This window comes from Kogia breviceps, chromosome 18, assembly GCF_026419965.1.
Source record: "Kogia breviceps isolate mKogBre1 chromosome 18, mKogBre1 haplotype 1, whole genome shotgun sequence".
In the NCBI taxonomy this organism is placed as follows: domain Eukaryota; kingdom Metazoa; phylum Chordata; class Mammalia; order Artiodactyla; family Physeteridae; genus Kogia; species Kogia breviceps.
Genome location: NC_081327.1, coordinates 14,745,433 through 14,773,149, shown reverse-complemented (window position 1 = coordinate 14,773,149; position 27,717 = coordinate 14,745,433). Strand labels below are relative to the sequence as shown.

The 27,717-nt window shown below is 50.3% G+C and overlaps 3 protein-coding genes across 8 annotated transcripts; all 3 read left to right on the top strand.

The window, feature by feature from the left end:
• Nucleotides 1-3,836: 3,836 nt before the first annotated feature.
• On the top strand, nucleotides 3,837-11,405 carry RBM42 (RNA binding motif protein 42). Of its 3 annotated transcripts, none has more exons than XM_059046212.2 (10): nucleotides 3,846-4,083; nucleotides 4,316-4,460; nucleotides 5,768-5,852; nucleotides 5,948-6,022; nucleotides 7,538-7,603; nucleotides 7,702-7,856; nucleotides 8,347-8,679; nucleotides 8,995-9,112; nucleotides 10,876-11,070; nucleotides 11,162-11,405. In XM_059046212.2, exons 1-10 carry the CDS (start codon nucleotides 3,956-3,958, stop codon nucleotides 11,272-11,274), a joined length of 1,413 nt encoding a protein of 470 aa, XP_058902195.1. In that variant the 5' UTR covers nucleotides 3,846-3,955; the 3' UTR covers nucleotides 11,275-11,405. The 3 variants fall into 3 exon arrangements, with proteins under 3 accessions (XP_058902197.1, XP_058902195.1, XP_058902194.1); XM_059046211.2 differs by having other exon boundaries at nucleotides 7,681-7,856; XM_059046214.2 differs by lacking the exon at nucleotides 7,538-7,603 and having other exon boundaries at nucleotides 3,837-4,083.
• Nucleotides 11,406-15,025: 3,620 nt separating this feature from the next.
• Nucleotides 15,026-17,375, top strand: ETV2 (ETS variant transcription factor 2). 4 transcript variants are annotated; one of them, XM_059046222.2, is made up of 6 exons: nucleotides 15,026-15,095; nucleotides 15,190-15,266; nucleotides 15,555-15,636; nucleotides 15,893-16,351; nucleotides 16,797-16,909; nucleotides 17,156-17,375. In XM_059046222.2, exons 1-6 carry the CDS (start codon nucleotides 15,026-15,028, stop codon nucleotides 17,354-17,356), a joined length of 1,002 nt encoding a protein of 333 aa, XP_058902205.1. In that variant the 3' UTR covers nucleotides 17,357-17,375. The 4 variants fall into 4 exon arrangements, with proteins under 4 accessions (XP_058902205.1, XP_058902206.1, XP_058902204.1 ...); XM_059046223.2 differs by having other exon boundaries at nucleotides 15,190-15,275; nucleotides 15,567-15,636; XM_059046221.2 differs by having other exon boundaries at nucleotides 15,190-15,306; nucleotides 15,577-15,636.
• Nucleotides 17,376-19,316: 1,941 nt separating this feature from the next.
• COX6B1 (cytochrome c oxidase subunit 6B1) lies at nucleotides 19,317-27,486 on the top strand. The gene is made up of 4 exons (XM_059046242.2): nucleotides 19,317-19,467; nucleotides 21,288-21,404; nucleotides 22,590-22,690; nucleotides 27,295-27,486. The coding sequence occupies exons 2-4, from the start codon at nucleotides 21,299-21,301 to the stop codon at nucleotides 27,346-27,348; spliced, it is 261 nt and encodes an 86-aa protein (XP_058902225.1). The 5' UTR covers nucleotides 19,317-19,467; nucleotides 21,288-21,298; the 3' UTR covers nucleotides 27,349-27,486.
• The last annotated feature ends 231 nt before the right edge of the window (nucleotides 27,487-27,717 follow it).

The following is a 27,717-nucleotide window of genomic DNA, read 5'->3' as shown; positions in this document are numbered from 1 at the left end:
GCCTGCTGATGCAGGGGATGAGGGTTCGTGCCCCGGTCCACGCGGGGGAAATTTTCAGGTTACAAAAAGACTTTAATAGGATTTTTAAAGCTGGAACAATTTGAGCAACAAAATAACTAAAGTGGTATTGTATAATAACCGAAAGTATAGAATATCCATGAGTCCATACTGATACAAGTGATTTAATAACGAAATAAAGGGGGCAGAATAGACATCCCTTGTGCAAAAGAATTCCAAATAATTTATGTAGATATCTCACTCTCACGGAGGTGGAGCTTAACTACTCCACCCCTTAAGTATGGGCTGTGCATAGTAACTTCCTTCCAAAGAGCATAAAAAGAGAGTTATTTTTTAAAATAAATTTATTTATTTGTTTGTTTATTTTTGGCTGGGTTGGGTCTTCGTTGCTGTGCGCGGGCTTTTCTCTAGTTGCGGAGAGCAGGGGCTACTCTTCGTTGCGGAGTGCGGGCTTCTCAGTACGGTGGCTTCTCTTGTTGAGGAGCACGGGCTCTAGGCGCGCGCGCTCAGTAGTTGTGGCTTGCGGTTTCTAGAGCGCAGGCTCAGTAGTTGTGACACACGGGCTTAGTTGCTCCGCGGCATGTGGGATCTTCCCGGACCAGGGCTCAAACCCGTGTCCCCTGCACTGGCAGGCGGATTCTTTTTTTTTTTTTTTTTTTTAACATCTTTATTGAAGTATAATTGCTTTACAATGTTGTTAGTTTCTGCTGTATAACACTGAATCGGCTATATGCATATATATCCCCATATTCCCTCCCTCTTGCATCTCCCTCCCACCTTCCCTATCCCAACCCTCTAGATGGTCACAAAGCACCGAGCTGACCTCCCTGTGCTGTGCAGCTGCTTCCCACTAGCTATCTATTTTACATTTCGTAGTGTGTATATGTCAGTGCTACTCTCTCACTTCGTCCCAGCTTAACCTTCCCCTTCCCTGTGTCCCTCAAGTCCATTCTCTACATCTGCGTCTTTATTCCTGCCCTGCCCCTAGGTTCATCAGAACCGTTTTTTTTTTTTTTTAGATTCCATATATATGTGTTAGCATATGGTATTTGTTATTCTCTTTCTGACTTACTTCACTCTGTATGACAGACTCTAGGTCCATCCACCTCACTACAAATAACTCAATTTCGTTTTCTTTTTATGGCTGAATAATATTCCATTGTATGTGTGTGCCACATCTTCTTTATCCATTCACCTGTCGATGGACATTTAGGTTGCTTCCATGTCCTGGCTATTGTAAATAGTGCTGCAATGAACATTGTGGTACATGACTCTTGAATTATGGTTTTCTCAGGGTATATGCCCAGTAGTGGATTGCTGGGTCATATGGTGGTTCTATTGTTCATTTTTTAAGGAACCTCCATACTGTTCTCCATAGTGGCTGTATCAATTTACATGCCCACGAATAGTGCAAGAGGGTTCCCTTTTCTCCACACCCTCTCCAGCATTTATTGTTTGTAGATTTTTTGATGATGGCCATTCTGACCGGTGTGAGGTGATACCTCATTGTAGTTTTGATTTGCATTTCTCTAATGATTAGTGATGTTGAGCCTCTTTTCATGTGTTTGTTGGCAATCTGTATATCTTCTTTGGAGAAATGTCTATTTAGGTCTTCTGGCCATTTTTGGATTGGGTTGTTTGTTTTTTTGATATTGAGCTGGATGAGCTGGCAGGCAGATTCTTTTTTTTTTTTTTTTTTTTTTTTTTGCGGGCCTCTCACTGCTGTGGCCTCTCCTGTTGCGGAGCGCAGGCTCAGTGGCCATGGCTCACAGACCCAGCTGCTCCGTGGCATGTGGGATCTTCCCGGACTGGGGCACGAACCCCCGTCCCCTGCATCGGCAGGCGGACTCTCAACCACTGTGCCACCAGGGAAGCCCCAGGCAGATTCTTAACAACTGTGCCACCAGGGGAGCCCAGGAAGTTTTTAAAAAGTAATTTTATAGTAAAGAAATCTGACAAGTGCTACTTCAGGAGATCAAAGTTAACAATAATAATTCATGTTGATAGTATGTACCCTTGGTATGATATGATGAAAATTGCACTTTACCTCTGTGGTCTCCCCTCACCAAAAAAAAAGGCATAACCCCAGCCTAATAATGAGAAAAACATCAGACAGATCCCAAATGAGGAACATTCTACAAAATACGTGACCAGTACTCCTCAAAACTATCAAAGTCACAAAAGAGTAGGAAATTGTCACTGGCAAGAAGAGCCTAACGAAACATGACAACTAAATGTTATGTGTTATCCTGGATGGGATGCTTAAACCGAAAAGAGATTAGGTAAACACTAGGAAAATTGAATAAAGTATGGACTCTAGTTAATAATAATTTTTTAAAGGCATCCTATTCTTTTCTCATAACATCTCTAGCACAGAAGCAAACAAAGTATTTGAACAAAACATTCATTTATGCTAGTTCAAACTGGAGCTTCAAGAAACCAAGGCAAGAGGTAACATTAAGTTTTGTTTTTGTTTTTATTATTTATTTTTGGCTGCGTTGGGTCTTTGTTGCTGCACGCAGCCTTTCTCTAGTTGCAGCAAGCGGGGGCTACTCCTTGTTGCGGTGCACGGGCTTCTCATTGCAGTGACTTCTCTTGCTGCAGAGCACAGGCTCTAGGCGAGCAGGCTTAATAGTTGTGGTGCACAGTCTTCAGTAGTTGTGGCTCGCGGGCTCTAGAGCGCAGGCTCAGTAGTTGCGGCTCACGGGCTTTGTTGCTCCATGGCATGTGGGATCTTCCCAGACCAGGCCTCAAACCCGTGTCCCCTGAATTGGCAGGCGGATTCTTAACCACTGCGCCACCAGGGAAGTCCCCTGTATAAAGACATTTTGAGGCAGGAAAAATTGAACTCAGTCTGGGTGTTAGATGGTCCTAAGATACCCCTTTTCTTGGGTGTGAAAATACTGTTTTTGTTTTGTTTTCCTTTTAAATACTCCTTATGTTAGAGAGACATCATGAAGCAATTATGGGTGAATTGATAGACGTCTGGAATTTGCTATAATGTAAAGCAAAAAAATAAAAGAAGTATAGACGAAACAAGAAGGGTAGAATATTAGTAATTGTTGAGAGGTACGTTGATGTTCATTATATTATTCTCCCTACTGTTGTGTATTTTTGAAAATATTCATAAAACATTTTGAGGACTAAAAAAAAAAAAGAGAGGTCAGCTGTATCCCTAGAAAGCACAGACACCAAAACTATACACGTGACCTTCTGAGGTGACGCATTTGTCTACTGTCTCTCGGCCTTTGCATGAACTGTATTCCTCCTACCCAGAATCTCTCATTTTCATCCAGCATAAGTTTTCAGACGTCACCTCCTCCAGGAAGCCTGAGTCAGGCACCTCATCTGAGCTTCCCACATCATGTCCCCGGTTTTCCTGGGACTCACTGTCTGGTAGCGTGTCCGTCTACCCCAGAGTGGGCGACCACGGGCCCCAGTTATATCCAGCCTCGTCCTGCCCTGGGGCGATTCGGATTTCAGTGTGTTTTAAAACTTCCGAAACGGGCCTCGCGGTGGCAAGGGCGGGACCTCCGAACTTTCCTGAGTTCTTAAAGATCAAGTGTCCACTTCAGGAACAGGGACAACTGACTTTACAGCGCTCTCATTAGCCCGTGTTCCTCCACGAAGGCGTGGCAGTCTCGTTCGGCTGCACTCTCATAGACTCAGATTCTTCCGTAAAACTCGTTTTTCCGGCACTCTGATTGGCCTATATTCCTCCTTGGGGCGGGCCCTTCGGGTATGGCCGGGTTTTCATTGGCCCTCGGCCCCCGTTGGCCAGCCCCGTTGGCGCATGATGTCATGTACCGGCGCCCGTCACTTTCGCTGAGACGTCATCCGCTGGCGCCCACCCTGACGAAGCCAGAGAGTACACAGCGGAACCGGCGGAGGCGACTGAGCTGAGGCGGTAGTAGCGGCGACAGCGACGGCAGCAGCGATGGCCGGGGCGGGGCCAGCCCCGGGACTCCCGAGTGCAGGAGGACCTGTGGTCCCGGGTCCTGGTGCTGGCATCCCGGGCAAGAGCGGCGAGGAACGCTTGAAGGAGATGGAGGCGGAGATGGCCCTGTAAGGCCCGCGACAGGGCGCGATAAGAGCCGTCCCACAGCCAGAGCCCTGGACTCTCCAGGCCACGATAGCCCCGACATATGGCTCTATCTTGGGGAAATGGGACTTTTGGGATTGTGGGGGCGGGAGTAAGAAGGAGAGCTTGGCAGGGGTGAAGGCGCTGTCGCGATACCCAGCGTTCCCGAATTGGTGCAAGGTCCTGAGCTGTGGTGTCTGTCCTGCCCGCCCCCAGGTTTGAGCAGGAAGTTCTGGGGGCTCCGGTTACAGGAATCCCAACTGCTGTGCCTGCGGTGCCCACCGTCCCCACGGTAGAAGCAATGCAAGTCCCAGCAGCTCCTGTGATCCGCCCAATTATCGCCACCAACACATACCAGCAGGTACGGCTGAACTAATGCATATAATAGAGCACGTTGCCTCTGAACACTGTGTTTGTATATAGAGAGCTATTAACATGTTGGCTTGTTGATTAATTAGTGTGACAAATATTTCAGGTGCCGGGCAATGAGGACACAGTAGTGACTAAGAAAAAGAATATTTCTGCCCTTTGGGAGCTTTTATTCTAGATCATGTTGGCCAGTAGAACTTTCTGCAATGATGGAAATGTTCTGTATTTATTTAAAATTCATATTAAAGTTAAATAGTTCCTCAGTCTCGTTAGTCACATTCAGGTGCTCCATAGCTACGTATATATGAGTAGTGAAGAGACTACTAAAAAGAGAACAAGTAAATGAAACTTGTTCATTCTCTCAACAGATAATTTTCCAGTGCCTTTTCTGCACTAGGCACTATTCTAGACACTAGGCATATAGCAGAGAACAAAACAGAAAAACAATCACTACCTTTTTGGAGTTTACATTTTACTACTGAGAGACAGGTCAAAGTAGAGTAAGAAGAGCAGAGGTTTATCAGCACGATCAGGGAAGGCCTTTCTGAGGAGGTGACATTTACGCAAAGATATGAAGGGCATGATGGAGGGAACCAGGCAGATATCTGGGGGAAGGGTATTCCCAGCAGAGAGAACTGCCAATGCAAAGGCCATGAGGTAGGTGCACACCTGACATGTTCAAGGACCAGCAGGGAGAAGAGTGTGGCTGGAATGCAGTGAGCAAGGGAGAGGGTGGGAGGAGATCAGCACAGAGAGGTGATAAAGACAGATCTAGTAAGACCTTGTTGCTCATCATAAGGACCTTGGTTTTTACTCTGAGATGGGAAGCAGTTGAAGGGTTTTGAGCAGTGGGGTGATGTGATGCAACTTAGATGTCACCAGGGTCGCTCTGGCTGTGTTTGGAGGATAGACTGTAGGGGGCCAGGGCAGAATCAAGGAGTCTGAGGAAGAGGCAACCATAATACTCTAGGCAAGAGATATTGGTGGCTTGGACCAGGGTGGTGGCACGGGAGAGAAGGAGGACACGCTAGACATAATTTCAGGTAGTGCTAAGTGCTTTGGGGAAGATGAAGCAGGATGATGAGAGAAGTTGCAACTGGGGTGGGGTGGGGGCTAAGGACACCTTCAGCTAGTGTGATCCCAAAAGCCTCTCTGAAAAGTGATGTTTTAGCTGAGACCTAAAGTTTGATAGATAGCCACAGAGTGCAAAGAATGAAACCCTTGGCCTCCCAGGTGAGCCTGCCAGGGCAGCTTGGGGGCACTGAATCAGGCCCCTCACCCCAGCCTCCTCTCCAACAGGTCCAACAGACTCTGGAGGCCCGAGCAGCCGCTGCAGCCACAGTGGTTCCTCCCATGGTGGGTGGCCCACCTTTTGTGGGCCCAGGTAAGTAAGGAGTGGTGGAGTGAGGGAGGCCAGGTGGTGAAAAAGGGATGCCTGGGACTCTCCTCCAACCATCCTCATCTCTCCCCTCCCAACAGTTGGCTTTGGTCCTGGTGATCGGAGTCACCTGGACAGTCCAGAGGCTCGAGAAGCCATGTTCCTGCGGCGAGCAGGTAGGTCTGGGGCCAGGAAATCCCACATTTCACCAAGCACTCTTGTTTCAACTACTTTGCCCTCTCCATTTCATCCCCATGATGTCATCGTCTTTCTAAAGCATAAACCTGATTGTGTACTTTGTCAGTTTGGCATTAGTAAGGCTTCACTTGATCACTGGAAACCAACCCCCTTACTGTCACTCCTAATCCTTACCCTTTGCTATGTTTCTTCATAGCACTTCATGCTTTCGAACAGTTGTACAGTTTATTTATTATGGTTATCATCTTTTGCTTTCTCTAAAATATAAGGTCCATGCCAGCTAGTAAGTATTACATGCTCTGTTGATGGGATGAACAAACCATCAAACAAGCACCTGTGCTCCTCACCTGGCAGTCAAGACCCTACATCACCCAGCCCCTTGCAGAGAGAGAGAGATCCCCATTTCCTCCTCAGGAGCCCCAAACATTGCTGAGATATACCAGCAAGGCTCTTGTTGAGGTCCCTTCTCTCCCCTGCTCATTGTCACCCAACTTTAATCTTCCAAAATCTATCAACTAAACCCAAATCAAGCTAACCAAAATCAGCTAAAATCTGTCCTCTCCACAGGTCACTCACTCTTACTTTGTGTTGTTGAGATGACCTTTATACACACGATTTTTGTGACATTAGTATTTCCTTACGTGTATGAAAAGGATATGTGTTCTGTAAAGATCTGGTATGATCTCTATTAGATCGTACTTGTTAATTGTGCTACTTAAATCCTGTTACACTTTTTTATCTGAATCTGAGAAGGTTTAACACCTCCTACACTTTAGTATGGTTTTGATCAAAGTGCATATCTGACCTAGTCCCCTGCCCAGCTTCCAACCCTGCTGTGGCTCCCCAGTGCCCTCCGGAGGACATACACGGTTCAGCCAACAAGACTGCTTGGATGCCTACTGACCTCTTGACCATTCTCCTATGATGCTCTCCAACTCTAACTTCCTCTATTACGATTACACTAAACTGAAAAGGGAAAAATTTTTGTTTATAAATGTTTTCCTTGCTAGTAATATTTCCATACTCACCGCTTGCCTGACCAACTCTTCATTAGCCTTTGGGTCTCAGCTCATAGGTCCCTTTCTCCAGGAAGCCTTCTCTAGTCCCCCCGGCATAGCTCTCCTGAGCTCCCACTGCTTTCTGGGCTCCCCACTCCCAGCCTCCATCACCCTGCCTGGGCTTTCCCCCATCCCAGCCCTGATCTCTCTGGCTGTCACTCTGGTGATAGGTCTGCTCTGTCCTACTCTGGACCAGGAGCTCCCTTAGAGCCCTTGGTCTTTGGTGTGTCCCTAGCATTGCACAGCGCAGGGCCAGGCCCAGAGGAAGTCATCAGTGGTAAGTTTTTGCTGAATGAACAAATGAAAAGAACCCTGCATCTCCCAGAAGGCTCCCCAGGCTCTTCTCCAGATTTCTTGGTTCTGAGAGTACCCACAAGCACACCTTGTCCCAAGTTCCCCAGTCCCCCTTGACACACACCCCCATCTCTCCCACAGCTGCGGCCCCCCAGAGGGCCCCTATTCTGCATCCAGCCTTCATCCCTCACGTGCTACAGAGAGCAGGTGAGGGGGCCAGGGTCATCATCCTGCCACGTAACTGCTCCCCAAGCCCTCCGATTTCCCCACTAACACCCTGACAGATTCTGCTCTTTCTTCCACAGCAGGTGGTCCCCGCCCTATGGCTCTGCGGCCCCCTCACCAGGCCCTCGTGGGCCCCCCTCTGCCTGGCCCCCCTGGACCACCTATGATGCTGCCACCGATGGCTCGGGCCCCAGGGCCCCCTCTGGGCTCCATGGCTGCTCTGAGGCCTCCTCTGGTGAGTGTAGACAGGGAACTGAGGGTCAGAGGTGCAGTGGGCAGGGAGACCCTCATCCTGGCCTGGTGGGCTGTGTCTACCAAGTGTGCCTTTCCCGTGGCTTTTCATGTCTCTGCCTTCTCATTCTCTGACTTTGTCTCTGTCTTTCCCTCTTTCCTTCTGTGGCCATATCTGTTTTTTTCTTTTTGTAAGGAACGTATAGAGAGAAAACACAAGTTACAGGTGTACTTCTCTCTCTGTATCTCTATTTTTCCTTTGATTGTCTCTGTTTTTCTGTCTTCATGTCTTTTTTTGTCCCTGTGTCTGTCTGTCTCTCTGCCTGTGTTTCTCTATCCCTGTGTTTGTCTCTAACTAGAGACTCCTTTCCCTGTCTAGGTGTCTCTTGCCTGCTCTCTGGCGCCCAGGCCCTTGCTCTGTTGTACAGGATGGAGGTGGGAGTGAGGTCTGAGCCTGTGATCTGGCCCCCCTCACGCCCTCTTTTTGCCTACAGGAAGAGCCAGCAGCACCCCGAGAGCTGGGCCTCGGCCTGGGGTTGGGCCTGAAAGAGAAGGAGGAGGCTGTGGTGGCGGCAGCGGCCGGGCTGGAGGAGGCTGGCGCAGCGGTGGCTGTGGGGGCTGGGGGCACCCCAGCTGGCCCTGCAGTCATTGGGCCCAGCCTGCCACTGGCCCTGGCCATGCCTCTGCCCGAGCCTGAGCCCCTGCCCCTGCCTCTGGAAGTTGTGCGAGGCCTACTGCCCCCGCTGCGCATTCCTGAGCTCCTGTCCCTGCGTCCGAGACCCCGGCCCCCTCGGCCTGAGCCACCCCCTGGCCTCATGGCTCTTGAGGTAGGCAGGGAGCAGAGCAGTGGGGGCACAGAAAGGGCTGGTTGGGCAGACAGGAGCCTAGGGGCTTCTTCACACAGAAACACATGTCATCTTCTATCTGTGGAGGTAGGAGGGACACCAGGAAATTGGAGGGGTTCGGAGGACATGGGGAAGAGGGAGGCAGACACACATACCTGACACCCAGCAGCACATCCAGTGCCCCAGCTATGGAGGTGGGAGGACCGGGCGAGCAGAGGAAAGTGGGAGAACATGAAGAGGGCAGACAGGTCCGACTGCAGCATCACGCCCTTTGCACACCATCCCTTTCCTCTGCAGGTTCCAGAGCCTCTAGGTGAGGACAAGAAGAAGGGAAAGCCAGAGAAATTGAAACGCTGCATTCGCACAGCAGCTGGGAGCAGCTGGGAGGACCCCAGCCTGCTGGAGTGGGATGCAGGTGAGTGGGCTCGAGTGCGGGGTCTGCGTTGCTCCACCAAGGGAAGGCGACCCAGGTAACTACACATCTCTCTACAGGGCAGCACTGTTGTTAGCCCACCCCGGGGAGAGCCAGACTAGGACACCAGGGGGCAGGCCCTCGCCTGGCCACTGAACAGAACTTGGTGGAGGGGATTGGCGCCTAGGACCTTCTGGCCTCTGTTTTGTTCATGAGGGGCCTGGCTTGCTAAAAGTGAAAGAGCATTCTTTTGTCTCCTAACTTTTTATGAAAAATTTTAAATACTGAATTGCACAGTTAACAACTATATGTCTACCACCTAGATTCAGTGATTAACACTTGGCTGTATTCACTTTAACTCTCCATGTGTTTGTATCTTTTTTTGGTTTTTGCTCAGTCATTTGAAGTAAATTATAAATGAAGTTATCACTTCACTACTAAATACCTCAGTATTCTTCTCCTAAGAATAGTGATATTTTATTTCATATCATTACACGATTAACACATCTAAGAAAATTAACAATAATTCTGTGGCATCTCATACTCTGTTTATATTCATATTTTCCCAGTTGTCCCCAAACTATATTATTGCTGTTTTTCCCCCAAATGAGGATACATGCAGTTTTGTGTCACTAGATTATTTTTTAATGAGAATTGTCTCCCTCCCACTGCTTTGTCTTATGTATAATAGTTTTTTGAAGTGTTCAGACTTGTTGGTTTCTAGAAGGTCCCACCCTCTAAGTTTGTCAGATTATTTCTGCATGGAGTAAACTAACTTGTTCTCAGAGAGTGTCCTCAGTCACCACCAGAGCCATGGGGCAATCACAGTGGTAGCCAAGGAGAGGGGCCTACCTCCCATCCTAGTCCTTGACTTCTGCCTCTTTCCCTGGGACCGTCTACCCACCCCAGGCCAGAGCCATGGCAGCGCCGGCCCAGATGTGGCCAGTGCAGGCTGTAGGCCCTAGTTCTGTGACCTTGGGCACGTCACTTAGCCCTTCAAGCTTCATTTTCCTCATCTCCAACAAGGGGATGGTAATAGTATATGCTCATAGGGGAAGGGATTCTTTGGGCTTGAGCACATTTGGTGGAGGCTCAGGCCCAGCCCAGGGTATATGTCCAGGAATGGCAGCTGAAGTTGGCCTTGGAGAAGAATCAGGCAGTATGTTCAGGTTTCAGGGACTCAAGGGGGATTAGAGTGGGCTTTGCAGAGGAAGCAGAGCTGAGGAATGATGAAGTCTGTGGTACCGGGGTGCCATTATGGGAGCCAGTGGGTGTCAGGGGCCCAAGGAATGTCCATGGGCAGGTGTTCAGGAGACCAAAGGATGCTGTGGGCTTGGAGGACAGGCCAGGGCTGGGATGACGAAGGTAGGGGCTTCATCGTGGGAATGGGTGAGCTGGCCCTGGGGTGGGGCAGGGCAGGGCAGTTAGTTAAAAGTGAGGACTCTGGAGCCAGATGCCTGAGTTCTTGTCCGAGCTCTGCCGCTTCCTGATTAACTTGGGGCAGGTGACTTGACCTCTCTGTGCCTTGGTGTAAAGGGTTGTTGAGAGTGCCAGATGTGTTAAAACCTCATGGGTGCTTAGCAGAGAGCCTAGCACAGGGTAAACACTATACAAGCATTGGCTGTTATGACCAAGAGGGCCCCAGGCAGAGACTGCTGGGCATACGGAGGAAGAGGGCTTGGTGATATTTCCAGAGAAGGTGGGGTCATTTAAATAAGACTGAGCCAGACATCTGTATCCTCTGACCTCCTCTCTTCCAACCCCAGATGACTTCCGAATCTTCTGTGGGGATCTGGGCAATGAGGTGAATGATGACATCTTGGCACGAGCCTTCAGCCGCTTCCCATCCTTCCTTAAGGCTAAGGTGATCCGCGACAAGCGCACGGGCAAAACCAAGGGCTATGGCTTCGTCAGCTTTAAGGACCCCAGCGACTATGTGCGCGCCATGCGTGAGATGAATGGTGGGTGCAGACTTCCCTAGGGTCAGTGGGCATGGCAGGCATCTGGCCTGAGCCTGACCCCAAGCCTGACCATGAACCCTCCCTCCCACAGGGAAGTATGTGGGCTCACGCCCCATCAAGCTGCGCAAGAGCATGTGGAAGGACCGGAACCTGGACGTGGTGCGCAAGAAGCAAAAGGAGAAGAAGAAATTGGGCCTGAGATAGGGTCTGTGGCTGGGCACCCGCTCCCACCCGGCCGGGCGCTGGCTCCTCCCCACAGTTCTTTGGAAAATCCTCAACTATCCACCCACCCATCCTCCCCAAAACCAGTTTCAATAAATTTACGTTCATTTCCATCCTTGGCTAGGCTTGGAAGCACTCTTTGGGGGGCAGGGCTTAGCATCGCCCACTCTGGGAATAGTGGGGAGGCTTAAAAGTTTACTCAGACAAACATGCAGATGGGCATTTTTCGGTACCTGCTGCATGCCCCTTACATCTTCTTGAAACCTCTTAAGTGCACGTCCAGTGCAGCCTATTCCACAGAGGAGGAAGTAGAGGCTCAGGGCCAGGCTGAAGCCAAGCAGAGGCTCAAACCTGTGGTCTTCTGACTCCACCCTGTGTTCTCAGCACCAAGATAAGGGGGTCTTCTGGGCCCTGCCTTTCTGGAGCTCACAGCCTTCCAGGCTTTCATGCATTCAGCAGACTCTCATCAAGGGCCTGGACAGTGCTGGGGACACAGTGGTGATTTAAACAGCCACAGGCCCTTTTCCCTCCAAGTTCATGGTCCAGTGGCAGAAGATAGGGCTGTAGCCAGACAGTCACAGCCCAGAGTGATCAGGGTTGGGATGGAAGCCATCCTGGGAGTCAGGGAGGGGCTTCCTCAAGGCACTGGCCACTTCTGAGACCGTCTCATTCTCTTCCTGTCGTTCTCTCTCCTAGTCTCTGCAGTTGTCACCCTCTAGGTCTCTGAGACTGTTTTCTAGTTTCTTCACTCTGCCAAAATCCAGCCAACTTCTGCTCTATCTCTTTGAGTGTTTCTCTATGTCTCCTCTTTGTGAGTGCCCCTCTGTTTCTTGTCTCTTTCTAAGTGTCTGTATCTCTCTGAGTCTCTCTTCTCTCTCTGCATCTGTTAGTCTCTCCCCAACTCCTGTTTCCCAGCTCCACGCTTGTCTCTGCCTGTCTGAAGAAGTGTCCATGCAGGAACTTGAATACCAAACTGGGAACTTAGACTTTACCCTGAAAGCAGCCAGCCTTGAGAAGCTGAGACTAGCTTCACAGATTTGCACTTTAGAAAAATCTGGGGTTCTGGAAGGAGGCTGGAGCAGTGACCAGGCAAAGGAGGGAGATGGCATGGGGAGGGGATCAGGGCCTCCCTGGGGTATAGCCATCAGAACCCCTGATTGGGAGCAGGCTTAGGAGGGAGGGGATGCCAAGGCCTCTCAGGGAAGCCAGTTACCCAGGAAAGGAGTCAAATTTCCTCAGTTCCTGTCTTCCTCCCTTACTGCCCCCTCTGACGTCACATTTTCCAGTCCGGTTAGAGGGGTGAGGGCCTCCCATCAATGGCAGGAAGTACCCTTCAGCCCCCTGCCACCTGGGCTGGACCACCCAGCTCCAGAACCCTCAAACCCCATCCCCACATCACTAGCCCTCCCTACTCCTGACCCTCTTCTGTTCACTGCAGGCAAAGGAGGAGATGGAAAGAGGAATGATTCCAGAAAGGCAGGTTTTAAATGTGTGCATTTAAGTCCTGAGGAAAGAGAGAAAAAGATCAATGGGGTTGAGAGACAGAGGGACCGAAATGGAGGGGATGTAGTGAGCAGAAACAGAGAGGTGGGGAGGGAGACAGGAAGAGACAAGAACTGTGGGTCTGAGGCAGTACAATGGGAAGGCGGATGGGGAAAAAACCCAGGGTGGGGAAGAGATGGAAACAGATAAGGAGATAGGGAGAGAGATAGGAACACTTAAAGACAGGTGCGGAGGGACTGAGACATCAGAAGAGACTTGGGGGAATTCCCTGGGGTCCAGTGGTTAGGACTCCTTGCTTTCACCGCTGAGGGCACAGGTTCAACCCCTGGTCAGAGAACTAAGATCCCACAAGCTGTGAGGTGTGGCAAAAAAAATAGTTACTGCATTCAGGCCTGGTACAAGAGACCCAGGGCAGAGAGACATGGAGGGACAGATACATACAGACAGGAGAGAGGCCAGCTTCAGGGAGAGGAGGCTCCAGGCCTGGTGGGGCACAGCAGGTGGAGACTCCTTTCAGACCCCTGGGTTAGATGGATGGAGGGACTGGTGATGCCCGAGGGCTCTGTGGTTCAACCAGCGCTGGGTCCAATCCCAGGAGCCCCACGAACACCTACTGTGTGACCTAGTAAGTTGCTCTTCTGGTTGAAGCCCAGTTTCCCTCGTGTAACAGAGAAGGGCAGTGCCCACACCCCCCACTCCTCCCACCCCCAGAATGACAAGTGGTTAGTGATTGAGCTGGGTGGATATTGGAAATGGCCCATATTAAAGAGGTTATTTTTAATGGTAAATATTTATCAATATTGCAGGATGGGTACAAGCACAGGCTCTGAAGCCAAGCTACCAGGGTTCAGGGTTGCCAGATTTAGGAAATAAAAATACAGGGCACCTAGTTAAATTTGAACTTAAGACAAACAACAAATAATTTTTTAGTATAAGTGTGTCCCAAATGTTGCACGTGTGCATGTACATGTCGCAAGTACACATGGTTTGTTTTTTTGCTGAATCATTGGAAACAAGTTACAGACACAACATTTCACCCCTAAATATCTCAGTGTTCCTTATAGAGATAGCTTTCATATCATAATACCATTATCACATCTAAGAAAATGACTAATTCTATATCTCATATTCAGTTCATATTCAAATTTCCCCATTTGTCCTGAACTGTTATAGCAGGGAAGGGCATGGATTCTGGAGATGAAGAAAAGTGGGAGGAATTCCTCCTCAATTTTCCCTTTCATGAAATCGGGATAAGACTAGTACCTACCTGGTAAGAGGATTAAATAAAGGCCCAGGGCACAGGCGGTGGCACATAATGAGCCCCCAATAAATGTTAGCTATTATTATCACTTGTTATTGTTCATACTGTTGTTGTTACTGTCCTTGGAAGCAGCCCCAGGACTTCCCCTCAAAGCCCTCAGAAGGGGAGAAGTGGGCCTGGTGGAGGATCCCAGGTCAATCTACCCCCACAGGCCCCCTGTGGATTGTGACGTCTGCCTGCCGGGGGTCTGGCCGGAAATCCCCCTTCCTGTTGCAGATAAGCCTGGCGCAGCCCCGCTGACCCCAGGCTCTCCTCCCCCACCACCTCCCATGTCACAGGATCAAGTCCCGAAGACCCCCGCCCCGCCCCAGTCACCCCGGAAACACCCCTCCTCACCCCGGTCTCGCCCAGCCCGCTGTTTCCCAAGCTCCTGTTCAAGTCCAAGCCACTCCTGCGGCAGGACAGCCAAAGCTACCGTGGAGGCGGACGGCCATCTCTGGGGGCAGAGGGGAGTGGGGCGGGGGGTGACACAGCTCGGCCCCGCCTCAGCCCCTGCAACTCGACCCCCGCTTCGACCCCCAGCTCTGACGTCTTGGAAAATTCCCCCCTGCCCAGGCCCCCGGGGGGAGGGGGTGCATGGTATGAAATGGGGCTGAGACCCCCGGCTGAGGGCAGAGAGACCTGCCAGAGGTGAGCTGTGAACTGCGGACTGGAAATCTGGGTGTCTGGGGGCCTGGATTCCTGGGTCTGGGTGTCTGGGGGCCCTTAACTCCCGGTCTGAGAGAAAAGGACACTGGAGGCCAACAGTCCAGGGTCCTGGGGAAAGAGGGAGCAGAGGCCTGGGCTCCCTCCTCTGTCTGAGTGAAGCAAGGGATGGGGCTCAGACTCCGGGGTCCCTAAGTGTCACCAGCTCACCCTGGGCCCTTTTTTTTTTTTTTTTCTGACCCAGAACATTCACAGCGAGCAGCCATGGATTTGTGGAACTGGGATGAAGCATCACCACAGGAAGTGCCCCTGGGGAACAGGCTGTCAGGGCTTGGTAGGCTGCTGGGGCTGAGACCATGTGTGTGGGGAGGGTGCTCAAGTGGGCGCTTCCACTGACCCTGACGGGGCTCTAACCTTCTTGCCTGCAGAAGGAGCTGAACTCGACTTCTATTTCCCTGAACTGGCACTCCAGGGCGACACGCTGACAGCGGAGACATGTCGGAAAAGTGTCTGTGGGCTGGGACCCCTGAGCGCTGGGGAAGAAGGTGAGAGGCTGGGCTTCTAAGTCTAAGGGAGGAAGGAGGCGTGCCTGGACTCCTGGGGTTGAGCGGGGAGAGGGGTGTGGACTGGAACTCCAGAGGTTGAAGGAGAAGGAGGAGGAGGGGCCCAGACAGCCTCCTGAGTCCTAGGTCTGAGTGAGTAGGGGCCGGGGGTAATAACTCTCAGTCCCTGACAAATAAAGACCACGGCTGAGGGGAGTCTCTAGTCATTGTGCACACCATTCCCTAAACTCGGCTACGTCCTATCCCTCGCAGGGCTCCCACAGCCGGACTGGGGCTCCGCATTACCGTACCCAGAAGCTCCATGGGGGGCGGGTGAGTGTGTGCGGAGAGGCGGGGGGAGGAGGGGACTGGGTCCTCCATTGTGACTAGAGGTTTAGACTCCCCGATCTTTGAGGGGGAACGGGGATAGGACGGAGGACGCCTGTGTCCTTAAGGTGGCATGACCGAGATCCTGGAGCGTGGGGCCCCAGGCGTCAGGGCTGAGAGCTTCGACCCCTAGAACCCCCGAGGGGGGCCAGGGATTGGGACACCTGGGCTCCTCTCACTTGGAGTCCGTTCGTCCTCACAGAACCCGCCCCTCAGGCTCTTCCGTGGTCGGGAGACTGGACAGACCTGCCGTGCACCGGCTCGGTCCCTTGGAGCCGCGTCTCCCAGGCCCTGGGTCCCGCCCTCTGGGCTGGCTCTGAAGGGGCAGCCGCCCAGAACTGCGCCACCTCCGCGGGAAGTGCCAACTCGTGGTCGGGCGCCCAGGTCGCCGCCAGCTCCACCAGCTGGGACTATTCTGTTGGCCCGGACAGCGCCACCTACTGGGGCAAGGGCCTCGCCGAGGAGCCGCCCGCAGACTCTATCGTTTCGTGGGGCGGGCCTGCGGGATCGGACTATACCATCTCCTGGGTCTCGGGGCTGCATACGGACTGCACCACCTCTTCGAAGGAGTACCAGACTTCAGATCTCACCACTTCCTCCGAACCGAGCCAGCAGTCGGACCGCGCAACCTTGGCTTGTTACCCCAAAGCTAACCACCGAGGTGAGGTCCGAGACACTTTGTCCCAAGGGAGCGAAGCCGAGTCTAGTGAGGCGGGGCCTAGGCACCAAAGGGGGCGGGACCGGGAAACTGGCGGGGCTCGAGAGAGGAAGGGGCGGTGGCCCTCCTCTTGGGTCCCCAGGGAGGAGAGGACTAAGACGCGGGTAGTCTTCCCGGGAGCAAGGGACGAGGACCTAGGCTCCTGCATTGGGCAAAAGGAAAGAGATGAGGATATGGATCCCTGGGTCTCCAAGATGGGGCAGCCAAACTCCTAAATCTCCAAGATGGGGGCCCCGATGCCTGGGTCCCCAAGGCCAACTCTTAGGTCCCTTAGACGGAGGAATCTGGACTCGGTCCCCGAGGGGAAGGGTATCCGGATTCCTGGGTCATCGAAGCGACATGATCTGGGGCCAGGAAACCTGAGTATTCACTTGCCTCCACCCCGCAGGTCCCATTCAGCTGTGGCAGTTCCTCCTGGAGCTACTCCACGACGGGGCGCGTAGCAGCTGCATCCGCTGGACGGGCAATAGCCGCGAGTTCCAACTCTGCGACCCCAAAGAGGTGGGGCAGCCTCCCAGACCCGCTTAGTCCCGCCTGGTTCTCCCTGTGTTCAGTTTAGCCCCACCAAGCACTTCGCCTAGTGCTAGGCCCCGCCCCCAGCCTCGCCCTCAACTCCGCCCCGCTCCGCCGGGCCTAACCCCCATGCTGACAGACCAGAACCCCGCCCCCGCCCCACCCATCTATTGTCAAGCCCCTCCCACTCCTCACCTCTCCCACCCCTCAGACTAAGCCGGGCCTCCGCCCTAGGTGGCGCGGCTGTGGGGCGAGCGCAAGAGGAAGCCCGGCATGAATTACGAGAAGCTGAGCCGAGGTCTGCGCTACTACTACCGCCGCGACATCGTGCGCAAGAGCGGGGGGCGCAAGTACACGTACCGCTTCGGGGGCCGCGTGCCTGGCCTAGTCTATCCCGACTGCGTGGAGAGCGGACAGGGAGCAACGACTCAATAAAAATACACGGTCAGGCATCGTTGTGCGTGCTGTTTGCATCCTTCCCACTGATACTAACTACGTCTGCTAGGGGGCCTGTGTGCACCAGCACGCCCACGTCGCCTCCACAGCCCCGTGTGATCCCAAAACACACCGGGGGACCTACCGTGTGCTCACTGTGTCGTGGGACACGCAGAGGAATCAGACAGTCCCCACTGGGCCTGCCTGCTGTGTGCCTGCCCGGTACTGGGACTTGCACAAGAATCAGACCCAATCACTAACTTTCGAGTTTATTTACTGTCCTCACCTTGAAGAACTCAGTCTCCAAAAAGGGCTTACCGCGTGACCTCTCAGTGCTAGGAACCATCAAGGAGTTAGACCTAGTGCTTACGCCCCAAAACCACCTACTCTGTTTCCCCACTCCAAGCTGGGGGCCATAGAACTCAGACCCCAAGGAGAGCCTACCCTGTTCTAGGAACTACTGAGCCTCTAAAGAGAGCCTACTGAGTGGTCCCCTTATGGGCCATGCTGGGAACTCAGCAGTGACCAAGACAACCCTGGACCTTGCCCATAGGAAGCTCACAGTCCAGTGGGGAGACAGACCCATCACCAGCCAGGGACAGACCAGAGTGGTCAGGTCTGGGATGGAGAAACTCCAGGGGGTTGAAGGGGACCAAAAAGAAGGATCTGCCTTAGCCTGAGGTGGGGGCAGGGGGGTGGTCAGGGAAAATTTCCTGGAGAAGAGAACAGCTGATTTGAAAAGTCGGGCAGGCAAAGAATGTCCCAGTCAGAAGAAATAGAGTAATCGAAGGCCTGGAGGTAGATCTCACAGCACTGTTCAATGAACTAAAATATCAACCTGGCTGGAGAGGGGACCATGACTCAGTTCACAAAGCTCCAGTTGGAACTGCCCATGTGGGCCATGGTAAGGGGCCTGGACTTTCTCCTGAGGGCATGGGGGAACCAGGGAGGGGGTTAAACAGGGAAGGGATTTGGGCTTTGGGAAGATCTCATTGAAGGGGGTGAATGCAGGCATGTAAACAGGCAGTTCCACACTGATGAACACAGAATGCATAAGAGGCCCCCAACCCAGTTAGGCCTGGACACTGCACCCAGCACAGTATGTGAGAAGCTTTGGAGGCCAGGCTGAGGGGAGGGGCAAAAGCAGGTCTCTTTCATAGCTTCCTCTTCCAGTCCCTGAAAGCCCCCTTTATTCACACAAGAAATTCACTCATTCCACAAATATTTATAGAGTACCTATACTATGTGCCAGAAACTGTTTTAAGTGCTAGAGATACAACGGTGAGTAAGAGACAAAACTTGCTCCTTGATGATGTTTCTATTATATATTGAGGGAGACAAAAAAATAAAAATAAACAATAAAAGGAAGGATACAGTATGTCAGACGATAAGTGCTTTGGAGAAATAAAGTAGGGAAGAAACTGACAAGATAGCAATTTAAAATATTTGGACTGAGAAGGACTCATTGATAAAGTGACATTTTAACAAAGACCTGCAGGACATGATGGAGGGAGCCAACTGCAAGAAGAGCATTCCAGGCCAAGGGGACAACAAGTGCAAAGGCCCTTACGGGGAAGCCAGCCTGCACGTTTAAGGAACTGCTAAGGAGGCCAGTGTGGCTGGAACCGCAGCAGCAGATAAGAGTATGAAAGGGGGCCAAACCGTGTAGGTCATTTGCAAGGACTTTGTCAGGGTAAGCATTCAATAAATAATTCTTGCACGAATAAGAGCATTTCCGCTAGGATATTATTCCCAGGCCCACTCCCCAGCCAGCCCCAAGACTCCTTTCTCCTAGTAAAGACAGAGCGGTGACCACGCTGCGCCCACAACTTGGCATAGCCATAGCTCTGTGCTGTTCCAAGTGCCACGCAAGCTTACGATTGGGCCGGGATTGAGGATGAACAGGCAATTCAGCCCAATAGGAAGGTTGGAGTTCGCTCGCATGGGCGTGGCCTGAACCGCTCCAGGGACGGCGCTCTAGCCGTGCGGAAGACTCCCCAGTGCGCTGCCTAGTCCCGCTTCCGGCCGGTCTTCGTTCCGCTTCCGGTCCGACGCTGAAGTCATTGCTGAGGGTCACATTGAGCTACCTGGGGCTTCAGGAGCGTCTTTAGGTGAGTGGGGGGGGGGCTCGGGGGGCTTGGAACCCCAGCCTGGGGAACTGTGGAGCCCGACCCTTGCTTCCCGGAGGACGAGATAAGGTTTCCGGCCGGCAGCGGCCGACCTCCAGGAGCCCTGGGGTCCTGTTCAGTTAGTAATCGTAGCTGACGATTATTTAGTTCTTCGATTCCAGGAACATTACAAGCGATTTATATTGCTTCATGTAATCCTCCCTCCAACCCTATGAGATAAGGCCTGCGATTATCCCTTTTTGACTGGCAGGCAACTGAGGATCAGATATTATGCAGTTTAGCCAGCGACCAGGACTGCAGTGCTCTTAGTCACTAGGCCGCAGGCGCCCCTCCCCCTCCCCTGCCCCTCCCCCTCCCCTCCCCCTCCCCCTCCCCTCCCCCTCCCCCTCCCCCTCCCCCCCCACAGGCTTGCCTAGGCCGCCGCCGCCTGGCTTCCTGGTGTCTGGCCCCTCCTCTCCCTTGGACGTTGGAGGGGCTGCAGCGTCATCCTCAGTCCACCCTCACTCCCGAAAGCGGCTGGAGATGGCTTCCAAAACAACTCTTCCGACCGCGTCTGTGTCCCAGCGGCTGGTGTTCACATCACCCCGCTCCCGGAAAGACTCTCCTCCGGTGCCCCAGATCCTTACCGCTACCCTGGGTCGCTTGAATTTGTTACTGGTCTGCTTACTTCTGTGTAACCCCACGACTACTCGAATAATCTGGAATAGAGGCAGTTTCTCTCGGATTCCCTGATGAAAACAGTGTGTCACTGTCATAAGAGAGATTATAGCACAGGTTTTTAACCCTGGGTCCACAGAATCTGTAGAATTCAATGGGTGCTAGTACTTGAATGGGGGGCAATTTACATCTGTGCTTTTGCTAGTTTCTAATTGAAAGGTAGCATTTCCTTCCGTTAGGAATGGAGGCAACAGCCCTAGTAGTATTGGCATTATCTGTGACTTTGTCAGCAATCAAAATCGAAGGTCATCTTACAGACCATTATGGTTGCAGATTTAACAACATATTTTCAGGCATGATTATTTTGAAATTGTGGTAGTTAATAAATCCTCAGCTACAAGTAACTGGTTTTCTTTGTGATCCTATGCAATTTTTAAATGCATTCTTAAATTTTTATTTATTTATTTTCTTTTTGGCTGCGTCGGGTCTTAGTTGCGGCACACGGGATCTTCCTTGAGGCTCACAGGCTTCTCTCTAGCTGTGGTGTGCTGGCTTAGTTGCCCCCGGGGCAGGTGGGATCTTAGTTCCCCGAGCAGGGATCGAATCCCCGTCCCCTGCATTGGAAGGCAGATTCTTAACCACTGGACCACCAGGGAAGTTCCCTTTAAATGCATTTAAACATATTCTGAGAAAGGGTTCATTAGACCCCTGAGGAGTTCATGGCACCAGTAGACATTAAGAACCTTTGCAGTGTAGGTTAAGTTAGTGATAGAGTGCAACTCCACCACATGTGTGTTGATTGACCTTGGGAAGTCTTTAACACCCTGTCTCTTGTCTGTGAAGCAGTGATAGTAATAGTTTCTGCCTTTTAGAGTGACTGTAGGAATAAAGCTTCCTTGCTTATAGTAAGCACTCAGTGAATGTCAGCTGGTGTTATGTTGGGACAAATAAAGCCTGATTTTACCAAGGAGTTGACTCCCCCAGACACCCTGCTGTGACTTCCACCCTTAATGTGTTCTTGCCCTGCCTTCACTCTGTGTGTACTGAGAGGGAGGGGCGTTGGCTTGTTGCTCACCGGGCCTGGGTGGACTGACAGCCCCTTGCCAGCCCCAGAACCCCTGCCAGCACCCATTCTCTGCCTCCAGGAGTCAGCACTATGGCCGAGGACATCAAGACCAAAATCAAGAACTACCAGACTGCTCCTTTTGACAGCCGCTTCCCCAACCAGAACCAGACGAGGAACTGCTGGCAGAACTACCTGGGTGAGCAGGACATGGGGGGGCGGGGGGCGCGGGGCGCAGTGTTGACCTTCCCCTGGTCGCACACCTCAAGTCGCTTGCCTCTTGGCTCCTCGCAGGGGACCTATGCATCCCAGCCCTCTGCTCTTTTATTCTGATCATCTGACATCTCAGGGCCTGTGCCCCTCATCACCACCTGTGCTTAAGATCTGGCCCAGGGTCACAAACTTTGGTTCCCACAGTGATTTTTTTTTTTTCCCCCAAGATGTGTGTGTGTGTGTGTGTGTGTGTATTTATGGAATATGACATACATACAAGAAGTACATAAAACGTAATATACAGCTAAATGAATAATTCTTAAGTGCATCCCCCATGTAACTAATCTGGATAGAAAACTAGATACTGCCAGCCCTCTGGGCTCCCATGCCTACTGCGCGCCCTGTCTTGAAAACAACACTCTACTCTCCCCAGGAGAGGTGTAACCCCACAAACTCAGGGCAGTCACACTTTAGTTTTATCACCACTGTGAGCTTTGCCTCTTTGTGATCTTTATAAATACTGTATGTGTTGTCTTATGTTTGGATGTCTTCATTCAACAGTTTTGAAGATTCCTCTATGCTGTGGCATGTGTTTTGCTCATTTTTATTGCTGTACAGTTTTCCACATGTTATTCATGGACACTTGCATGGTTTCCAGTTTGGGGCTCTTATGAATGCTGCTGCTACGAACATGCTTATAAATGTGATTTGATGTCTATGTGAATGCTTTTCTCTCTAGGGAATGTGCCCAGGAGTGTAATACTTGGGGTAATTTTTGAATTAATTTCCTACTATTGAAAACCAGATTATCCCCCTCCTGTCTTCCTCTCCAGGATGCCAGCATCTTAGCATCGAGACCACCGTCCCCTTCCCCTGCCCTGGTTCTGGACTTCCATAATCCCCACGCACACCTCTCAGGTCGCCTTATCGTTCCTGACCCCAGAATTTTCAAGTAGAACAGTCGTTCTTTAGGGGTTGCAAAATCAGCTTAGTGAGGTGTGTCTAGCCCTTTTGAATACTACACTTGTAAGTGTATGCTTTCTTTGTGAAACTTGGGGGAAGGGGGGATTTGTGTAACTGGTTGTGAAGTAAACACGATTTCTGTGAATTTTGATCAAAAAATGTGTTCCAGCCCTTGGTCTGGGCTGACCCTGATCCCCGTTCTTCACAGACTTCCACCGCTGTGAGAAGGCAATGACTGCTAAAGGGGGTGACGTCTCCGTGTGTGAATGGTACCGGCGTGTGTACAAGTCCCTCTGCCCCATATCCTGGGTATGTGCCTCCTCCTGGGCCCTTGGGGTGCTGGGGTGGGGGTGGGGTCCTGGCAGAGGGGCGTGGGGTGACTTCTTGGGAGCTCATCTGTGCGAGGCAAAGGGAGGACAAGGCATCACACTGGCCATGGATGTGGCCTTTCTTCTTCCTAGAATCACCTCCCTTTCCTCCTTTCGCCGGTACTCTCAACCAGCCAGGCTCTCAGCCAAGGCAACCAGATCTTTCTCACCCAGACACTACAAATAAATGCCCTGTCCCTGTGGAGCTCACCATTTTTTGGAATCCTGTCCTTTTTTCATATGAGCATTTCCAAATATACATAAAAGTAGAGAGAATAATTCAGTGACCGCCCCCCCCCCAAATATACCCATCACCCAAACTGAATAGTTTCAAGATTTCTCCACATTTCCTCCATTTCCTTTTCTTTTTCCTCTTTCCTTTGCTGAAGTATTCTGAAGCAAATCCAAGACATGTCATTTCACCCGTATCTACTTCAGCACGCATTTCTAGAAAACAGGGATGCGATAAGGCAGTCCTTTTAGGCCTGATCTGACCAGACCCGTTGTTACTATTTAATATTCTGCCATACCCTCTTTTTTTAAATAAAATATTACTTTATTTCATCAAGTCAAAGACCCCATCGACTACAAGAAACACTGAGAGATGTTTAAATCTTTTTTTTTAATGCCAGAAATGGATGTAACAAGCATGCTATTTTCAGAGATGTTAAAATGAAAAAAATCGTATGTCTTAAAATCAAAATGTGATATTATTACAAAACTAATAGTACTCATTTAAAAAAATAAAACAGTACAGTACAGTACTGAGCAGTACAGTAAAATGAAAAGTAGACGTCCACTTTCGCTCCCCAGTGCCCCTCCCCTGAGGTTACTACTGTTAACTGATTCATCTTTCTCTATATACATTTATTATACATAAGCCTGTGGAACTTTCTGTGTATGCATGGGTCATACTATATAGTCTGTTCTGTGACTTGCTTTGACTTTCCAATGTGTCTTGAGTCTTTTTTTATGACAGTGCGTATAGATCTACCTCATTCATTTTTGTTTTTTTGTTTTCTTTTAAAAAATTTTTTGGCTGTGCTGCACAGCATGTGAGATCTTAGTTCCCCAACCAGGGATCGAACCTGTGCTCTCTGCAGTGGAAGTGCGGAGTCTCAACCACTGGACCGCCAGGGAAGTCCTCACCTTACAAATGCTTTTATTTAACTGGTCCCCTTTGATGGAGATTGTGTTCTAATTTTGATGTACATCTTTGGGGCTTGTTTCTTGAGAACAGATTGCCTTAATGCACTCTTCCTCAGCTTGCTTGGTTTGCCTCCCACCTCTGTGGCCACACTCTCTCAAGTGTCTGAGTACCCTCTCCCCTCCCAGGATTTCTCCTTGTCCCTGCTTGATCTTGGGTACCATGACATCATGATCCCATAATATCCGCCCTCCAGCCTCAGCGCCTGCATTAAGTGAGTGCTGGACAGGGTGCTAGGAAACACGCTTCCAGTCCCGGTGCTGCCCCACACCCAGCCTCTGGGCCCGGGACCTGCCCTTACCTGGGGAGCGTTAGATTCTGTGGTTCCTCCCCTCGGGTGCCTGCTGTCTCTGCCTTCTGAGGGCTGGATGTGAACACACCCAGCAGCCCTGGCTTCTTTATTCCAGAAATTTGATGAAGTAAAAATGAGTGTTTTGTTATTGCTATTGTTCATTTTTGTTTTTTTATAAGCAATATAACCACTTCACAGAAACTTAAGAAATCGAGGAAGGGGCAAAAAATTGTTTCTCATCCTCCTGACCTGGCTAATAATACTGTAACATCTTTCAGGTGTTTCCTGTGTATTTTTAAAAATTAACCTCTAATCCCAGTATGTGTATTTGGGGAGGAGGGGGGCTGGGAGTCCAGCACTTTTTCTATATGAGCATTTAAAACATTTTTTCCAATCATCTTTTCTTTTCCTTTTTCTTTCTTTCTTTCTTTTTTTTTTTTTTCTTCCCACATCACAAGGCTTTCAGGATCTCAGTTCCCTGACCAGGGATTGAACCTGGGCCACAGCAGTGAAAGCCCTGAATCCTAACCCCTAGGCCACCAAGGAACTCCCTTTTATTTTCCTATTGAAAAGAGTCTTTAGTTTCTTTATAAAAAATACAGTAAACCCTCAAAGTGAGAGACTTTTATAATGTAAAAAGTGAAAAACTCCTCTAAGTCACCCCCATCTGAGTCCAAAGTTAACTTCCCTTAGAAATTTGGTATAAATCTTCCACTTCCTTTTCTGTGTGCTAATGTGTGAGTAGGTGTTGGTGTATGTTTATATACTTTTTTCTTTTTAATTTATTTTATTTTACTTATTTATCTTTGGCTGCGTTGGGTCTTCGTTGCTGCACATGGGCTTTCTCTAGTTGCAGCGAGCGGGGGCTACTCTTCGTTGTGATGCACAGGCTTCTCATTGCGGTGGCTTCCCTTGTTGCAGAGCATGGGCTCTAGGCACGCAGGCTCAGTAGTTGTGGCGCATGGGCTTAGTTGCTCCGCGGCATTTGGGATCTTCCCGGACCAGGGATCAAACCCATGTCCCCTGCATTGGCAGGCAGATTCTTAACCACTGCGCCACCAGGGAAGTCCCTATATACTTTTAAAATATAGATATGGATCATACTGTAGATGCTATTTATCCTTGGTTTTTTTTACTTGCATTGTTTACCTATTTTCATGTCAGTACAACCTGCTCAATTATTGGGTAGCCATTGTCTTTAATAGTTTTTTCACTATTTTAAATGATACTGCAGTGTACAGTTCCATTGCAGGAAATGTTTTGCCTTCTATTTGAATGGTTTCCTTAGTTTCCTTTCCATGAAGTGGGATTATTGGACAAAGATTAATTAGCCAATGGATCAGACCAGCCTGATCCTTTAATTTAAAAGGGATGGGGAGTGGACGATAGTACTAAGTGTTGGTGGTTCTATAGATTGGTCCAATCACTTTTTAAAAATTTTATTTATTTATTATTTATTTTTGGTTGCATTGGGTCTTTGTTGCTGTGTGTGGGCTTTCTCTAGTTGCGGCAAGCGGGGGCTACTCTTCGTTGCAGTGCGTGCGCTTCTCACTGCAGTGGCTTCTCTTGTTGTGGAGCATGGGCTCTAGGTGCGCGGGCTTCGGTAGTTGTGGCATGCGGGCTCAGTAGTTGTGGCTGGCGCACTCCAGAGCGCAGGCTCAGTAGTTGTGGCGCACGGGCTTAGCTGCTCCGTGGCATGTGGGATCTTCCTGGACCAGGGCTCGAACCTGTATCCCCTGCATTGGCAGGCGGGTTCTTAACCACTGCGCCACCAGGGAAGCCCAGGTCCAATCACTGATAAGGTCAATCCTGAGACAGGATCTTTCAAAATGAAAAAAAAAATCATACTCTAGATGTGGCAGTTTCACGTCTACACATCCTATAAAAATGTTTGTATACAAGGACATCCATTGCAGAGTTGTTTGTAATGGGGAACATTCAGAAACAAGTTATATGTGATGGTATATTCATGTTGATCTATGTGACAGAATACAGAAAGAGCTCTAAGACTCAAGGAGAAAGCAAGTTGCAGGACAATCTATAGTATGGGAGGGCGGAAAATCTGTATAGTATGGCCAAATTTAAGTAAAGAGTATTTGTGATGTGTGATGTATGTGTGTAAATAAAACAGGCACTTGCTATGGGCCAGCTACTTTGTAAGTGCTTTATATCATATATGGGCAAACATGCTTAAAAAAAAAAAAGAAATTTTTTAAAAAATTTTTAATTTCCAGTTTTACAAAATTGGAAACTGAGGCCCTGAAAGGTTGAGTAATTTGCATGAGGAAATTACAGCTGGGAAGCGATGGAGCAGGGATTCAGATTGTCTTCCTTGTCCATGCATTTATCCATTGCCTCTAATGTATAGCACGTAGATGTGAATGTGTGTGTATATAAAAATAAATGTGCTCTGACTGCCTGTAAGAGGGTCCACAAGTTGCAGAGTGTTTCCTCGGGCGAGTGTTAACAGTTCGATATGGGCCTGTCCATCGTTCTGTATATGTATGCATACATCTGTGAGCGATAGTAGGATCACGCTCTGTAGCCGGTTTGGACCTTTTTGCACTTGATGGTGCATTTGATCGTTAGAGATGCATTCCTGCTGGAGCATAGATAGCCTCATTTTTTTTCACAGCTGCCCAGTATTCCTTCTTTCTTCTGTTCTGACAGACATCGTTGAGGGTTGACTCTGGGGTTCCTGAAGCAGGGCCTGGTCACACTTTTGAAGGTCTTTACACACATCTCCCCACAGACAGCTCTGCAGTGAGTCTGCCTGTTATTATTCCTCCACCGCCAGCCCCACCGCCAGCCCCACCCCTTGTCCCCTCAGTGGGTCAGTTCATGTCAGCTCATTCAGGACAGTGATTTGTGTCCTTCTGGGTCACTACTGGTTCCCCAGCTCCTGGAACAGTTGCTGGTACTGGCACATAGCAGGTCCTGGGGTTACTTGTTGACCGAACAGGTAGGCAAAGTGGGGAAGACAAAGAAGTTCACCCATCTGGTTTCCCTGTGGAGGAAGGGAGTAACACCGGCCATCTTTCCACAGGTGTCGGCCTGGGACGACCGCCGGACAGAAGGCACGTTTCCTGGGAAGATCTGAACTGGCTCCGCCCCACCTTCTCTGTCCTCCGTCCTTCTCCCCAGGGTGGTGAAGGGGGACCTGGGAACATAGTGATCCCCACCCTGGGGTCCTGAATCATGGCTTAACTAATAATAAATACTCGTTGGAAGAGTGTAAGGCTGTGTATGTGTAAAAGAGCTGGATGATGGGGCCAGAAGCTGGGGCAGAATTAGTACCTTGACCAGTAAGAGAGACTGAATTCAGGGTGTTTTTTTTTTCTTTTTTCTTGTTTTAAATTTTTCTTTTAATAAACTTTGACCACCTCTTCTTTACCAGACAATAGAGTGAGTGATTATACAAAGTAACCTCAAGTTCTTGTATGTGCTAAAATTTATCTGTATGTTCTCC

Excerpts from the sequence above, each read along its gene's own strand:
- RBM42 (XM_059046211.2), top strand. The coding sequence starts at position 3,956 with ATGGCCGGGGCGGGGCCAGCCCCGGGACTCCCGAGTGCAGGAGGACCT. Across the intron at positions 6,023-7,537 it reads CATGTTCCTGCGGCGAGCAG|CTGCGGCCCCCCAGAGGGCC; the intron begins GTAGGTCTGGGG and ends TCTCTCCCACAG. Across the intron at positions 7,857-8,346 it reads CTGCTCTGAGGCCTCCTCTG|GAAGAGCCAGCAGCACCCCG; the intron begins GTGAGTGTAGAC and ends TTTTGCCTACAG.
- ETV2 (XM_059046221.2), top strand. The coding sequence starts at position 15,026 with ATGGATTTGTGGAACTGGGATGAAGCATCACCACAGGAAGTGCCCCTG. Across the intron at positions 15,096-15,189 it reads GAACAGGCTGTCAGGGCTTG|AAGGAGCTGAACTCGACTTC; the intron begins GTAGGCTGCTGG and ends TCTTGCCTGCAG. Across the intron at positions 16,910-17,155 it reads AACTCTGCGACCCCAAAGAG|GTGGCGCGGCTGTGGGGCGA; the intron begins GTGGGGCAGCCT and ends CCTCCGCCCTAG.
- COX6B1 (XM_059046242.2), top strand. The coding sequence starts at position 21,299 with ATGGCCGAGGACATCAAGACCAAAATCAAGAACTACCAGACTGCTCCT. Across the intron at positions 21,405-22,589 it reads CTGCTGGCAGAACTACCTGG|ACTTCCACCGCTGTGAGAAG; the intron begins GTGAGCAGGACA and ends CGTTCTTCACAG. Across the intron at positions 22,691-27,294 it reads CCCTCTGCCCCATATCCTGG|GTGTCGGCCTGGGACGACCG; the intron begins GTATGTGCCTCC and ends ATCTTTCCACAG.